The sequence below is a fragment of the Felis catus genome, chromosome E3 (genome assembly GCF_018350175.1).
Source record: "Felis catus isolate Fca126 chromosome E3, F.catus_Fca126_mat1.0, whole genome shotgun sequence".
Classification (NCBI taxonomy): domain Eukaryota; kingdom Metazoa; phylum Chordata; class Mammalia; order Carnivora; family Felidae; genus Felis; species Felis catus.
This window is the reverse complement of record NC_058383.1, coordinates 987329-1000230: the sequence shown is the minus strand read 5'-3', so window position 1 is coordinate 1000230 and position 12902 is coordinate 987329. Positions and strand designations below refer to the sequence as shown.

General features: G+C 61.8%; 2 protein-coding genes across 16 annotated transcripts in view; one reads left to right on the top strand and one right to left on the bottom strand.

Moving 5' to 3' along the window:
* GPR146 (G protein-coupled receptor 146) overlaps window positions 1-10553 on the bottom strand; it is a 31135-nt gene extending 20582 nt beyond the window's left edge. The window contains exons 1-4 of one of the 14 annotated variants that reach the window (XM_045047597.1): window positions 8442-8533; window positions 7880-7963; window positions 7104-7226; window positions 4393-4641 (exon numbers count right to left, since the gene is read on the bottom strand). In XM_045047597.1, the coding sequence (XP_044903532.1) occupies window positions 4393-4407 (15 nt within the window). In that variant the 5' untranslated portion in view covers window positions 4408-4641; window positions 7104-7226; window positions 7880-7963; window positions 8442-8533. Of the gene's footprint in view, window positions 1-4392; window positions 4642-7103; window positions 8251-8441; window positions 8569-9996 lie in introns of those variants that run through there. The other 13 variants (XM_045047596.1, XM_045047600.1, XM_006941848.3 and 10 more) reach the window with 13 other exon arrangements.
* The window catches only part of CE3H7orf50 (chromosome E3 C7orf50 homolog), a 120196-nt gene that overhangs the window by 83614 nt on the left and 23680 nt on the right, over window positions 1-12902 (top strand). The gene's annotated exons all lie outside the window — the stretch shown is intronic.

Here is a 12902-nt window from a genome sequence, read left to right as displayed (position 1 = left end):
CTCCGGTTTCGGGAGCGCCCGCTTCCTCCCCCCTCTGCGCCCCCGGCCCGCACTGGGTGGCGGGGCCGGTGCGATGAGGCTCGTCTGGAGCCCACGTGGCCGCTCCGGACACTCGGGGTGCTGGGCGTGTGCACGGACGAGTTCCTTTTTTCCCTCTGCGAGGAAGCTGGGTGGCCACTAAGGGCGGAACGCGGGCCTCCCTGAGAGTTACCCAGTCACCATGGAGAGGGGCCGTGGCCGCCTGCCCTGGGGCGTGGCCCCGAGAGCTCTCCAAAGCGGGCAGCGGTGGCTGAGGGCCAGGCTCGGGACCGGCAGGAAGAAGGGTGGGTGTCTTCTCGACGTCGCTGTGGAACACAGCCGGCCTGGAGCCTCCCGGCCGCGGGGTCAGAGCCGCGGCCCTGACTGCCCACGGCTGCCCCGTGGGGCCGCAGGAAGGGCCGCTGGCGGGCCGCCGCGCTGGGCTGAGGATGGCTCCGTTCTTGGGAAAACCTCAGCCGGAACGCGGTCTGTTGAGAGCCTCCTTCCTAGTTCACGTGCTCGTGTGGCCCCAGCTCGCTTGTCGGAGGGAGTGCTGCGCATGCATGGTTCCCACGTGGGTCAAGTACACGGGCGGCCGTGATCTGGATGCAGACGGTTCGCTTTCTCTAGGCCTGACGAGAGGCCTCGTCCTTTCGTTCCGGCAATCCTCCGGGGAGGCCAGCGGTGAGGAGCCGCCTTGTGTCACAAACGGGGCCGTCTGTCTGGCATTTGCCGAAGCTCATCCCTGTCTTTGGAGGGGGAGTGGGGGAGGCGGAGGGTGCCACTGTCACGGAGGCTCCCGGACGGCCAAGCACCTGCCTCAAGATGGGCTCGCCCGCACCCTGTGCAGACAGAACGTGGGTCCCGGGGAGCATGGCTGGCAGAGCCAGCCGAGCCCGGGGTGTGGGCACGTGGCACGGTGGACGTGCTCAGGAGGCCAGAACTGCCGCGTGTCAAGCGAGCAGGACGGGCCAGTGAGAAAAACACGCTCAGGTCTTGGAGCCGGTGGCGCTCGTCACAGCACAGACATTGCGGAGACCGTGGGTGGGGGTGCCGCCCGGTCAGGGCCCGGCCCCGGTGCTGTTCCTCGGGGCCGCTGCCCGCCGCTCCGCACCTGGGAGCCCGCAGACGCCCCCACGCCCGCCCCCTTCCTGGCCCTGCCTTTCTCTGGTCCCCGGTTCCTTGCGGTGACCCCACTTCCCTTTTGTGCACTCTGGTTTTGCAAGTCCAGGAACCCGGGAACAGAGACTTCCCCTCAGGCTGCCCGGGAAGCAGGCCAACCTGGGAACAATGGTTTGGCTCCCGCCCTCCCGCGCAGGCCTCAGACCACCTTTCCAGCTCGCCAGTTCTCGGTTCACTTCCTTCGGCGAAAGAGGAACTTGGGGCACAGCCGGCGGGGAGGCGGCCTCTCCAGGGCCGAGCAGGCCTGCGCTCCACTCTCCACCCGTTTTCATTTGGAAATCTGCCACGTTCTCCCCAAATGGCAGGATCGACAATCCCAACTTCCGGGCCCTGCCACCTGCCGCAGCCCCTCAGCTGACGGTGTCAGGGTCAGCGGGGACCCCAGTGGGCCTCCCATCCAGGCTGGCTCTCCAAACAGGCCAGTCCTGTCACCACACCTTCCCACTAGGACCTCTGGGCCCTTCCTTGCTGGAGCTCCCCACTGCCTCCCTGGCCCCTTGTGCCCGCCCTCCTTTTCCACACGCTTTAGAGCCCTTTCCGGAAGGGTCCATTGGCAGAGACGCCTGGCCTGCTCTGCCCTTCCCGCCCCCACTCCCTGGGTGCCACTCTGCCTCTGCTGGCCCTGCCTCTAGCCTCCCAAAGCCTCTTCCAAGATTCCTTCAGGACTGACACCCCATCATGTCCATCCAGGTGCCCTGTCTGCACCCACAGCGATGGCTGTGCCCACGGACCGGCACCCAGGGCCCCCCGTGAGCCCCTGCTCCTGCCAGCCCACCGTTTCACCGCAGCTGAGCGCTGGGTCCGTCCCCGAACCTCTCCCCTCCTCCCAGGGTGGGTGTTCCAGGTCGGAGCCCCTTCCCGACCTCACGCCACCGGAGCCAAGAAGCACACGAAAAGCTGCGAACATCTTCCGAGAGGCCCCCTCCCCATCCCACCCCGGATCTCCATGCATCCTCAAGACCCCCGCCGAGATGGGTCTGCGCTTCTCTGCGGTCTGGTGAGCCCAGACCGCCAGCCGGCCTGGGTGCACAAAGCCAGGTGCCCCTGGCACATTGGCAGGAATGGGCGCAGCAGGACCGCCGGGCCCCCACCCTCTGCTGGTCCAGAAGCGGGACTCGGTGGTGACAGGCCAGCGCAGGGCGGGGGCTGCAGGAGTGCTGTGCGCCAGTATCTGGGCCGGGCGGCAAAAGGGAGGCGCTCTCCAGGCCAGCGACCACGCACCTGCTTGCGGCTGTCCAAGAAAGACCAGGTTATGAGTTCATTCTGGCTTTTCCTGTAAAGGTGACTCACGTACCCCCTCTCTCTCCGAGAGCTTTCTGTGTGTTTCGTTCTCTAATCACACTCAGAAGAAAGCCTCCGCACCATAAGGACTGGGCTGGCCTCTCCAGTGGCCACTCCCCTTCCCAGGCCTCTTCAAACGGCTTCGGGGCAGCACGGATCCAGGCCTGTGGGGCCAGTCGACAGGTGACCGAGGTGGGGGAGGGCGGAGGAAGCTGCCTGGTGGAAGCAGGCGCCGGGACTGGCCTGAGAGATGGCTGCACGAAGCCCCCCACCCGGGGTGAGCCTTCAGCCGACTCGGACCATTACCGCGAACCCTTCGGCGGCTTGGCTGCGCATCCCAGAGGGGCGAGAGGTCACAAATGGCCTGTTCGTCCAGAAAAACCTGAGAGGACCCGGAGGCTGAGGGGGCACCCCTGCACGAGGCTGGCTGTGCGGCGGGAACCCTTCGGAGGAAACAAGGCTGTGCTCGACGCTCCAGCGTGGAGGGGTCACCTCTGGGACCCGTAGAGGAGAGCGAGGCCGAGGTCCACAAGGGCAGGGTTTCTTGATCAAAGCTGGCATTCCATTTGTGGACTTGGTGCCACGGCTTTGCCATCCGGGCCTCTCTGCGGGCTCACGGGGTGACCTCGGGCCAGCCTCTCAGAGGGCGCAGTAATACGGTAGCCACCCCTGGCAGGGCAGGGGAGGCCTGACTAACGCTTGTGGAGGATGGAGCGAGAGGCCACCGGGCGTGCAGGTGTCTGAGCATTTCTAGGGACTTAGTTTCCGGAGCCCTCTGTCTCCCTGCATCCCCTACAGAGGCCTGTGTGTCCTCAGCTGGGTGACAGTCATTTACTACAAATGCTCTCAGGTAGAAAAGAAAAGCCATTTACTTCCAAGACCACCTCTGGGCTTCAATAATTATTTTTCACGAAGGTGCTTTCCTAGACTTGCCATTTCCAGGCCCAGGAGGTGTCCCGGCCGCTCCTGGTCACGTGGGGGGGGTCGCCCTCGAGCCGAGGGCCCCCCTGTGCTGGGTCAGGAGGTTCTTTGGCTGGACTGCCAGCTCAGCACATGAGTGTCCAAGGGCTGTCTGTCCCCCGCCTGGGGCACGAGCAGCTGGACAAGGCCAAGCGACTCACAGACCTGGAGGCCCTGACGGGGGGGGAGGGGTGTCTGGTGCTGGCCTGGCGGCCCGTGGGCCCTGAACATGCCGCCTCCGTAGGGGTCACTCTGCAGACAACCGTGAGGCCCTGCTGCGGGAGCAGGTGCACAGTGGCAGTGGTGGCCTAGTGTCCAGAGCAGCAGGGGTGATGGCCAGGCCTGGGTGACGGAGGGGGACAGACGGGGACAGCACAGCGGGGCTGCAGGTAGGCTGCCTGGGGCAGGAGAGCACCGGTCCTCGATGCCTCTGCTTTCAGGCACTGCCCTGGCCAACTCCCGTCCCGCACAGGAGACTTTGCAGCAGGACCTCCACGGTACAGGAGGCCACTTACGCGGAGACTTGAGCCTTGCAGAGGGGGCTCAGTTAGTGCCCGTGACCTGGCTCAGCGAGCTCTCAGGACAGCCCTGTGGAGCCTCCGGGGTGAGGCTCTGCTCACCCACCGGGTGGTGCCCGTGACAGGTTCTGTGCTGCCTCAGTTTCCCCAGCTTAGGAGCTCAGGTACCTGGAGCGCGACCGGGTGGGCCTGGGTGAGTCCCCAGCGTGGGGACGAGGAGGATCTGAGCCCGCACCCTCCTCCCCAGGCGCGCTGGGTGCCCAGAACGCTGGTGCGTGAACCTGCGCTCCGAATCACCGGGAGGCAGGTGTGAGCACGTGACCACCAGTCGCAGGCCCAGCGGGGCTGTCGGGGGACAGGAGTGAGTTCACAGGCTCTGCGGCTGGGTTAGGGCTTTGGTGACACACAGCGATTTTCCTGGTGTTTCACTCACATTCAACTGGGGCATAAGTAAGCGTGTGCTTCCCTCGCGTGTGCTTCCCTCGCATGCGCTCACGGCGTGCAGACAAGCCAGGACGCAGGACGGCTCTGGTCCGTTCTTTTCCAGCCCTCCCTTAGGAGGACGCCGGAGAGGCCTCTCCGCAGCGACTGGCCCTCTTCACTGCTGGCAAGGCCCACCCGCCCGTTAGGCGGCCTGTTAGAAGCATTTTGAGGCAAGACATCGGCGGCTTGCTTTCTGTGCCTTTTCAAAGAAGACAAGATGGTATAAACCAGCCCGTCAAAACCACACGTCTGTAAGCAATGGGAATGCGCTTGGCTGAGGCGCAGAGTGATCTCCGTGCGGACCGGGGCCAGGAGTGGGTCCCAGCAGCATGGGTGGGGGGTGGCTGAGCTGCTGCAGGGACGGGCAGGGGTCATGCCTGCTGGGAACCCTGCCTGCACGCGCACAGACCCGGCAGACGTGAAAAACCAGCAAAGAGGAGTCACGCCGTTGAAAGGTAGCTGAGCTGGTCTCTCTAAAACCTTACCTGGTTTCCTTGCTTTGTTATCAGGAAATCCTGTCCTCTGGTGTGGGGCCCATCTGGGCCGGGCACCTGCCCCCCCACCCCCTGCCGGGGCCGGGTGGGGGTGAACGAACACAGCTTCCCTCGTCCCTTGTCCACTGCTGTATGCACACACTGGTCCCTTGCCTAGACTGCCTTTCCTCGATTCCCCGTTCCTTTGTGAAGTGCTAACTCACTCCTGAAGTTTTATTTTGGCATCAATGCCCCGGGGAGCCCTCCCTAACTGCTGTCCCCACCCCCCAGCCAGTCCTGCTGAGAGCTCTCTGAGCTCTCTAAGCTCTCTGAACGGCAGGGGGGGGGGAGGGTGACTTGTGTCAGAAGCCTGGCTGGCTGGCTGGCTGGCTGGCTGGCTGGCTGGCTGGGGAGGAGGACCATTAGGTCACAGGCTCCTCCCCAAGGTGAGCACCACAACCCCATGTAGTAGAAGGGACAGCAGAGAGTGGGAGAGCTTCTTGAGGGGGGCACAGGGCTGCGAGGCCCGGGCGGTGCACCCTGCTTGGGCAGACAGCCCGGCCGGGCTGATGGTCCCGTGGGTTGTTTCTATCTGACATAGACCCGCTGGGCACCGTGAGACTCAACTTCAGATGAATGTTCTAGAACAATCAGAATGCTTTGAAAATGACTCCTGAATGTTTATTTCCTTTTGTAATAACGGGCAGAGGCTTCAGCTACAATTAACATCCAGCTGGCAGGAGCCAGACACTCCGGAAAGGCTGATGTTTTCATAGGTTTTCAACGTAGAGGGCTTGCACATACTGATCCCTATCGCAAACGCTGCGCCTTCCTGGGGTGTGATAAGAAGCTGTTCTTACACAGATGGGTTGTTTTGAATTTTATAGCTTTTTGCTTTTTACTGCTCTCAATTGCAGAGCAGTGAGTGGGCCAGGCAACCTGGCTGAGCCGCATAAACAAAGAGCCGCCTCCCTCTCCCTGGAAGAGAGCAGGCTTGTCTGCCCGCTCAGGAAGGGCTGTGGGGGGCTGAGACCAGGCCGCCCGGTCCGGGCCAGCGGGGCGCCTGTACAGGCCACAGGCTTCCTTTCCCTGGAAGGAGATGGGACACACACTCTTTTGTCTACGGGAGCACTAGTTTCTTGGGCTGTTTTGTTCCCTGACTGACTTGGTGTGTGGCTCATGCTCCTTCCAGGTACCCCAGGCCAGGGGGAAACACAGAGACTCGCTCAGAAATTCAAAGGCCTGAGAACAGACCAAGTCTCCCATTTCAGACTCTGGGCAGGCCTGGCACCCCATCTGGGTTCCCGACCTCCCCTAGCCATTAACTAGGTGTGCTCTTACCCGGGGCGGGGGGGGGGGTTGCTCAGAGCCCCTCATCTGATCACCGCCTGCAGTCATTTCCGAGGGAGCAACCAGCTGGCTGTCTGTACTCAGAGTTGCTTCCTGGTGTGCTGGGTTCTAATTAAAACTGGGAAGCCCTTGGGCACGCCCCCCCCCCCCGGCATGTATGGGAGGAAGGGGGCCAGGCCAGGCCTGCTGGGGGACACACAGGACACCTGGCCCATTTCACCCTGTCCTGCTACTCCAGGACGTTCTGCTTGCACATGGGGCCCCCAGGGGACAGGACTCTGCTCCCCAGTGGGGCTGTGTCTTGGCATCTCCAGTTAGAGGGAAAACCAGCCTTTTTCTTATCTAGACTGAGGACTGATGCCCAGGTGGTAATTTGGGTCCCAGGCCTGAGACCCCCGTGGGCACACGCGGCCTGAGGCTGCCCAGTTATACAAGTGGCTTTAGGCTTTGAGCCAGCAGCAAGCAAGAGGAAATAACCAGGAAACACTGTTTAAGGAAGAAGGAGCATGGTTTTGTCACGCGCACGAACGTGGAGGAGCTCGCCCCCCACCCCCCTGCTAGCAGCCCCCAAGACGTGGCCCTGCTATGTGGTTGGCTCCTTAAGGGCCAGGTGGCAGCTGTTTTCTCAGGATTCCAAATGACATCCTAGGGCCGTGGACGGGTGCAGCAGCCCCAGGACCCCCTCCCCCAGCCCCGGAGGCAGCACGGCCCTCTTCCCACCTGTAAATCAAACAAGCGGATTTCCCAACAGCGATCTCGGCAAGGATGTCACTTTCTCGCTATGTAATAGGTACAGTCAGTCTCCACAGCCCACATGACCCACATCAGGTGGACGTACCTTGGCTTCCATCAACCTACCATGCGCTCTGACTTGCGGGAACGCCAGGTCAACGCTGACAGTTACGTGCTGGCCTCTGGCCTCGAGCCGCGTCCCTCTATCCCCTGGAGGTTTCCATCCTGACTGGAGAGGCAGGACACCCCATGGTCAGAGAGCGGCGTGTGGCCCCGGGCCACGGGCTTTCCGCTCTGGCCCAGCTTCCTGTGTCGAGGGGCCTGGTAAGCACTCCCCAAATACGAGCTCCAGTTTTTAGAAGCTAGGTGTCGAGAGGCCTGCTTCGTTCGGGGAGAGAGCAGAGGTTCTGGTCTGGAGAGCCGGGCCCCACAGCAGTTCCTTTAGGAGCTCTGCCGCGGGCCACGGACGGTGGCCGTACGCTGTGCGTAATTATTAATAGCGCCTCTGTTCGCTCCCAGCCGTGCCCCAGCTAGACCCGGTGGGGACAGTGGAGGATCTGGTCACCGTGCATGAGCAGCCTGGGAACAGGGTCAGAGCCATTTTAGTCCTACTCTTGTGTTTGCAGAGGTCTGTGCAACCGGCTTCCAGCCTCCCGCTCTGCTGGCTGCTCAGCTTAAAGCTGGGAGATCTCAGAGGAGGGCCTCTCCGGTGAGGGGACATCACATGCGCAGGCTCCCGCAGGCTCCCCCCAAGAGACGAGGCCCAGCCTCGGGACCAGAGCTGAGGTGTCCTGGCAGCACTTGCTGCCCGCAGAGCAGGTGGGTGTTCAAAGGCTGGGGGCCGCTGCCTTCCTAGGAAGTTTTGCGGGAGCCTTTCCATACCCAGGGGAGTCGCGTTTTCAGCAAGTGTCCGAGACAGTCGGCAACAGACTTGATAACTGCACTCAGACGTAGTTCCAGAACTTACTAAAAATTGTGTAATCACAAAGAGGAGGGAAGCTATAAGCACGGTCAGCCGTCAGCCTCCTTTCCCTCTCACCCCCTCCCCCTCCCCCTCCCCGCAGGACACCGGAGGAACCCTCCACAGGTTAATGACCGCAGGGCGGCTGCCCGGTTAGCTCAGCGGGAGGGCTGCCCCAGGCTGGGGACAGCGCCCCCACCCCGCCCGCAAGTGGGCCGGTGCCCCCAGACCTCTGGGGAACAACGCCTCCACCCCACAAGGGGACAGTGCCCCCAAACCCCTGGGAGACGGCGCCTCCAGCCCCCCAAAGGACGGCAACCCCCCCCCCCCACAAGAGGACAGCGCCAGGGCGGGGCCGAGGCACCCGAAAGTCCCAGCGGAGCACTGGCCGTGCGGGGCCGCCACAGCCCGGGGCTCGCTGTCCGCGCGGGCCGAGCCCCCGAGCCTGCCCGCCGCTCGACCCCGCGTTGGGCGCCCACTCACCGGCTCGCTGGGCCGCGGGGCGGGCAGCTCCGGGCTCCGAGGCGGCGGGGCTCAAGGCGCGCACGCCGCGCGGGCCTGTGTACACACGTGACCGCCGCCCGCCCCGCCCCCGGCCGGCCCCGCCCCGCCCCCCGGGCTCGCGCCGCACTCCCGCCGCGCGGGGCGGGGGGGCGGGGCGGAGCACGTCCTGTGACCCGAGGTCAGCCGGGTGCGGGACGCGAACCCCGGGCGCTGAGGTGGGCTCCCCCAAAGCGCTGGTGCTGGTCGTACCGCCGAGTCAGAACGCGCTCTAATCTGCAGGGGACAGCGCCCCCCCTCCCTCCGAAGGCTGTAATCTGGTCCTTCCAGGCGCACCTGCACCTCCCCAAAGCGCGCCTGCTGTCTCCAAGTTCACCCCTTACTTCTCTGGTCGTAGGAATTTGCCAACCGAGCCGGCCTCGGGGAGACACCGTGTACCGTCTGCAGCCGCATTAATTTCGTAGCTGTGGTCACGATTAAAAGCCGGGAGAGTTTAAAGAACAAGGAGGTTTACTTTGCTGTAATTAGTACCTTAGCGCCTTCTAATTTAATGAAGATCCGCGGTGTGACCGGGGGTTGAACGGGAGAGCGGTCGAGGCAGTTAGCATCCCAGGGCCGCCTGCTTACTCAGGGCTCCACCCCAGGCCCGCCCGCCTCACGGGTCAGCTTCCTGACCGCGGATTAGAGACCGAAGTTGGGGTCAGCTGGGGGACCAGACTCCCTGTGGTAAAAGGGCAGAGCAGAGTCCAGGTCACTTGTGGACCCCACCGCCCGCTTGGCCCTGGCGTCACTGCCTTACCTTGCTTCTCCGCCCAACGCCAGAAGTGGGTTTATAGCAGAGAGCCGCCTGAGAGTGCGCCACGCGTCCCCCGACGCCTCGACCAGCCACGGTCGTCCAGCACTCAGCTCAGACAGCTGGACAGACCCCTCTTTGCCAGCTCCTGCCCTACGCCCTCAGAACAGCCTTGGAAGGTATTTACTTCCACGTTTTATCAGCTCTTAAGACATCATTAGTGCTACCCGCGCCGTTGTCTTATGAACCACTAAAAAGAAAACAACTTGCCACAATTAAGTTCTGACACTGCCGGTTATAAGAACCATCCTGTTTTTAAAGGTGTTGAAGTGAGAGAGAAAATGTGTTTTAGCAGCAGTGCAATGCAGGATTCCCATTTTAAGTTGCACTGAGGCTCAGAAAACGTAAGGAACCTGCCCAAGGCCACACAGCCCCTGGTGGGGTCAGGATGTGAACCCAGATGAGTTCTCTTACCAATGCACCCAAGTAAACATTATCGCCTTCGTATGAGTGTCCTTGGCAGAATTCCTGGCCACAGTCCCCGGGACGCCAGGTATAACGCGGTCTGCCCACAGGATGTTCCGCAGCCGTTTGCAACTGGGGAGAGCTGACATGTAGTACCGCCTAAGCCATTTAGCGTCAGGTCACCCACACTGCCTTCTCTGCAAAGAAGGCCTCTGCCAGGAATGCCAGCGGGGCCAGGAAGGACAGCACAGTGTCCGTGCATGTGTCAGGGCCACCCACCTGCAGCTGAGCCAAGGTCTGCACCTTCTAGCACTCTCTGGCTGGCTCACGTAAATCTCCCTCCGAGGGCGACAGCTTTGTGCCTTGTTGGCAGCTGCTCCCTGACTGTTCTGGCCGATTGCTGTGCAAGAGCCGAATGTCTGTGGGGACAGCACCACCGTCCTGGGCGGACGGAGTTGGTGTGCGAGCGTGACCTGATTCCTCCTGGGTTTCTGACCGCCTCACGCTCAGGCGTCCGTTTTCGAAAACCACACGGAGTTAGCCGTCCCCCGACTGCTGGTGTGGGTTCCTGAGGAGCAGGGGCTGTGTGCCCCCGGGCCCCAGGGCTGTGCTTCCGCAGCCGCTCTCGCTGTGGTCACAAGGCCGGTGCCCTAATTGTGCACCGCGCTCTGCAGCGAAGAGGGAGGCCGCAGCCCAGTGTTTTGCTGAGGTCACGGGGCCGCCTCTCCGCGGATTATAGAAACATCACAATGGCCCTTTGCTCACCACATTCTGGAGACTTGGCGAGTATTCCTGGTGACTGGAGTGGCAGCAGACAAGATGGGCCGGGCTGCATTCCACACTGAGGGGACTCTGCTACCCAGAGTTTGTTTGCATGTGGTCATTCTCCGGGGGGGGGGGCTGGAGACGATGATGTGGAGGGTTACAGCTGCCTTGGCTGAAAAGGCAGGGCCAGCTTCCTTTTGGAGATGCCCCTTCTCTCATAATTATGTGCTTACACTGCATATTTGGTCCTAGGTGATGTGTCGATCAGGGACCAGGAATGTTCGGAGTTAACTTGTTAGTTCTTGTGAGTCTGGTTTAGAGAAAGGTTCTATATCTGGACTTCTTCGTGGCTCTGTTGATGTAAGTTAATGTTCTTCAGGGCTCCCTCGAACTGTGGACTCTGATAAGGAGCGTGGAGGGCTTGGCGAGAGAGACCCAGCCTGGAAAGGCCAGTGGTGTAGGCGGGAGGCATGCGGCCGGCGGCCGGCGCAGAGCCCGGGACGGCGGTTTGTGTGTCCTCCCCACAGGCTCACGTGCCCCCAGAGTCAGAGCCCAACTTGGCATTTCATCTGATCAAACTTTCCTGCCACAAGTTTAGCAGAAGAGCTCACGATTCAGCTTCCACACAACGGGGTTAGTAAAGACACTCTGTCTTCTCAGAAGAAGCTGTTCTGTGTCGTTCTGCATGTGTTATTTCTATGATTTTTTGCGTATCTTACACTGAACACACACACGTGTAACACTAACCCTAAAAACAGAACCCCCAGTTATTTTACCAGAATAGTAGCTCGTTCCGTATTCCAGAATGGCAAAGGAATCGCACTTACCACGGGCAAACCGTGGTGACCCCCAAGTGCGTCTGAGAATAGAAGGAAGGGGGGGGGGGGGGCGCTGCTCAGGACGAGAGCCCCTCGGAGGAGGCCAGAGGGCGGCTTCTCACTGGCTGGGCTGCTGCCGAGAGAAACCTCCTTCCTCCTGCCGCCAGGCAGGTGCCCAGCCTGGGGCTCCTCTCCTCATTGGCCTGGGGCACGATGGAGCTCTGTGCTTAGGGGTCAGAAGTATGCGCTGAGGCTGGATGGGACGCCCGGGCTTTGCTCGGGGCGAGGCAGGGGCTGCGCCCACCTGCCCCTCAGGCCCCGCCTGCTGTCTGCTGAAGCCAGAGCGCTGCTGTTTGCACAACGGCAAAGGACCCCAGCCCCCGGATCCGGCCAGCGACGTGCCAGTGCCCTGCCAGTCCGGGGGCTTCCGAAAAGACCGGGTGACTGTCCTGCTTGCTTCCCCCGGTGCAGCCTGTCCAAGCCTGTCCATGCCGGTCCGTTCCCCCTCGTGACAGAGGGGCCGGGGGCTTGGCCGCGGGGCGTCTGTCCAGGCCTGGAGCTGGGCGAGCACCGAGCCAGGCAGGGTCCCCTCACTCCTGGCTTGGGCTGTACGAGCTCCTGTGGGGCCGCCTGGTTCAAGCCACACCCAGTCCCTCCAGACTAGAGGCACAGACGTTGCTGTTTTAGGTTCGGTTTCTGTTCTGGAGGGCACTCTCTCCCTTTTGGCTTTTTATGTTTAAATAATTATAGATTCCCAGGAAGTTGCAAAAATAGCAGGGAGGGGTCGCTTGCACCTTTCACCCACTTTGCCCTGACGGCTATGTTTTACACGACTCTGCACAAAACATTGTGTGTCCCACCTCCACCGCCTAATCCAAACACCGAGCGCCACCCCCCCCACCCCTGCTGCCCCGTCACACCACCCCTCCCTCTTCCTGCTCTGTAATCATGTCCTTTTGAGGATGTTATATACACGGAGCCACTCAGTGTGTGTCTTTTGGGGACTGGCTCTTTTCCTGATCCTCACGTCCTGAGATTCAAGCTGTTGTTGTCCATCAACGGACGTCCTTTTTGCTTCCACGCGGCAGTCCGCGGTACAGAGTTTGTGCCCCGTCGTACAGTCAGAGGCCAGTTTGGCACTATTCCAGGTAAAGCTGCTGAGCGGTTGTGACAGGATTTTGTGTGGAAGTTAAGTTTTCAGGTCCCAGTTGCTGGGTCACGTGCTATGTGCATGTGCGGTTTAAGAACCAGCCAAGGGGCGCCTGGGCGGCTTCGTGGGTTAACCGTCCGACTTCGGCTCAGGTCATGATCTCACAGTTTGTGGGTTCGAGCCCCACGTCGGGCTTTGTGCTGACGGCTCGGAGCTGGAGCCTCCTTGGGATTCTGTGTTTCCCTCTCTCTGTCCCTCCCCTGCTCGTGCTCTGTGTCAAAAATAAATAAACATGAAAAAAAAGAACCAACCAAACCGTTTTCCAGGGCGGCTGTAGCAGTCCTGCGTTCCTCCCAGCCGTGTGTGAGGTCCACGCGGGGCGCTGTCGCTGCTGGTTTGAGCTGCCCTCCTCGCCGGTGGGAGTGGAGCGGCCTCCTCCTGCTCCGATGCCT